This window comes from Tupaia chinensis, unplaced genomic scaffold (assembly GCF_000334495.1).
Source record: "Tupaia chinensis unplaced genomic scaffold, TupChi_1.0 Scaffold150006_1, whole genome shotgun sequence".
Lineage (NCBI taxonomy): Eukaryota > Metazoa > Chordata > Mammalia > Scandentia > Tupaiidae > Tupaia > Tupaia belangeri.
The window spans coordinates 2,568,994-2,569,498 of NW_006209847.1; the positions used below are offsets into that span (position 1 = coordinate 2,568,994).

The following is a 505-nucleotide window of genomic DNA, read 5'->3' on the forward strand; positions in this document are numbered from 1 at the left end:
GCGGTGCTCAGCCCCCGGCCCCACCAATGGGCGCCCGCCGGCCTCCCCGCCCCGCCTCGCGCCTCGGCCGCGCCGGGATTCCGCGCTCAGCCGCCGGGAGCTGGCGAGAAAGTTTTCTTTGCAGGCAAGAGGAGTTTTGGCGTGCTGACGCTGCTCGGGCTGCAACTCCAGCCGTGGACGGGCGATCTGTTAGGTTTCCCTCCTGCTGCTCGAGGGCATGAAAGGGCTTCGCTGCTGGGAGTAAACGAAGCAGTTTACCCGGGAGCGCAAGAGAGCAGCGCGCGCACGCGGCCGGGAGCGCGGGCGTCCCCTCGGCTGGAAGTTTGCGCCGGGCCCCGAGTGCGAGCTGGGCCGAGTGAGAGGCCGCGGGACGGCGATGGGCGCGCGGAGGCTCCGTGTGTCGGCGGCGGCTCTGGGGCTTCTGCTGTGTGGCGTGCTAGGGCGCGCAGAGCTGGCCCAGGGCGGCCGCGGGACACTCGCGCAGCCCTCCGCTGTGACCGCCCGC

The 505-nt window shown here is 72.5% G+C and overlaps 1 protein-coding gene across 1 annotated transcript in view; it reads left to right on the forward strand.

Annotated features, from left to right (window-relative positions):
* Window positions 1–96: 96 nt before the first annotated feature.
* Window positions 97–505, forward strand: part of LRIG3 (leucine rich repeats and immunoglobulin like domains 3) — a 55,549-nt gene continuing 55,140 nt past the window's right edge. The window contains exon 1 of the mRNA XM_014585566.2: window positions 97–493. Coding sequence (XP_014441052.1) covers window positions 377–493 — 117 coding nt within the window. The 5' untranslated portion in view covers window positions 97–376. The remainder of the gene's footprint in view (window positions 494–505) is intronic.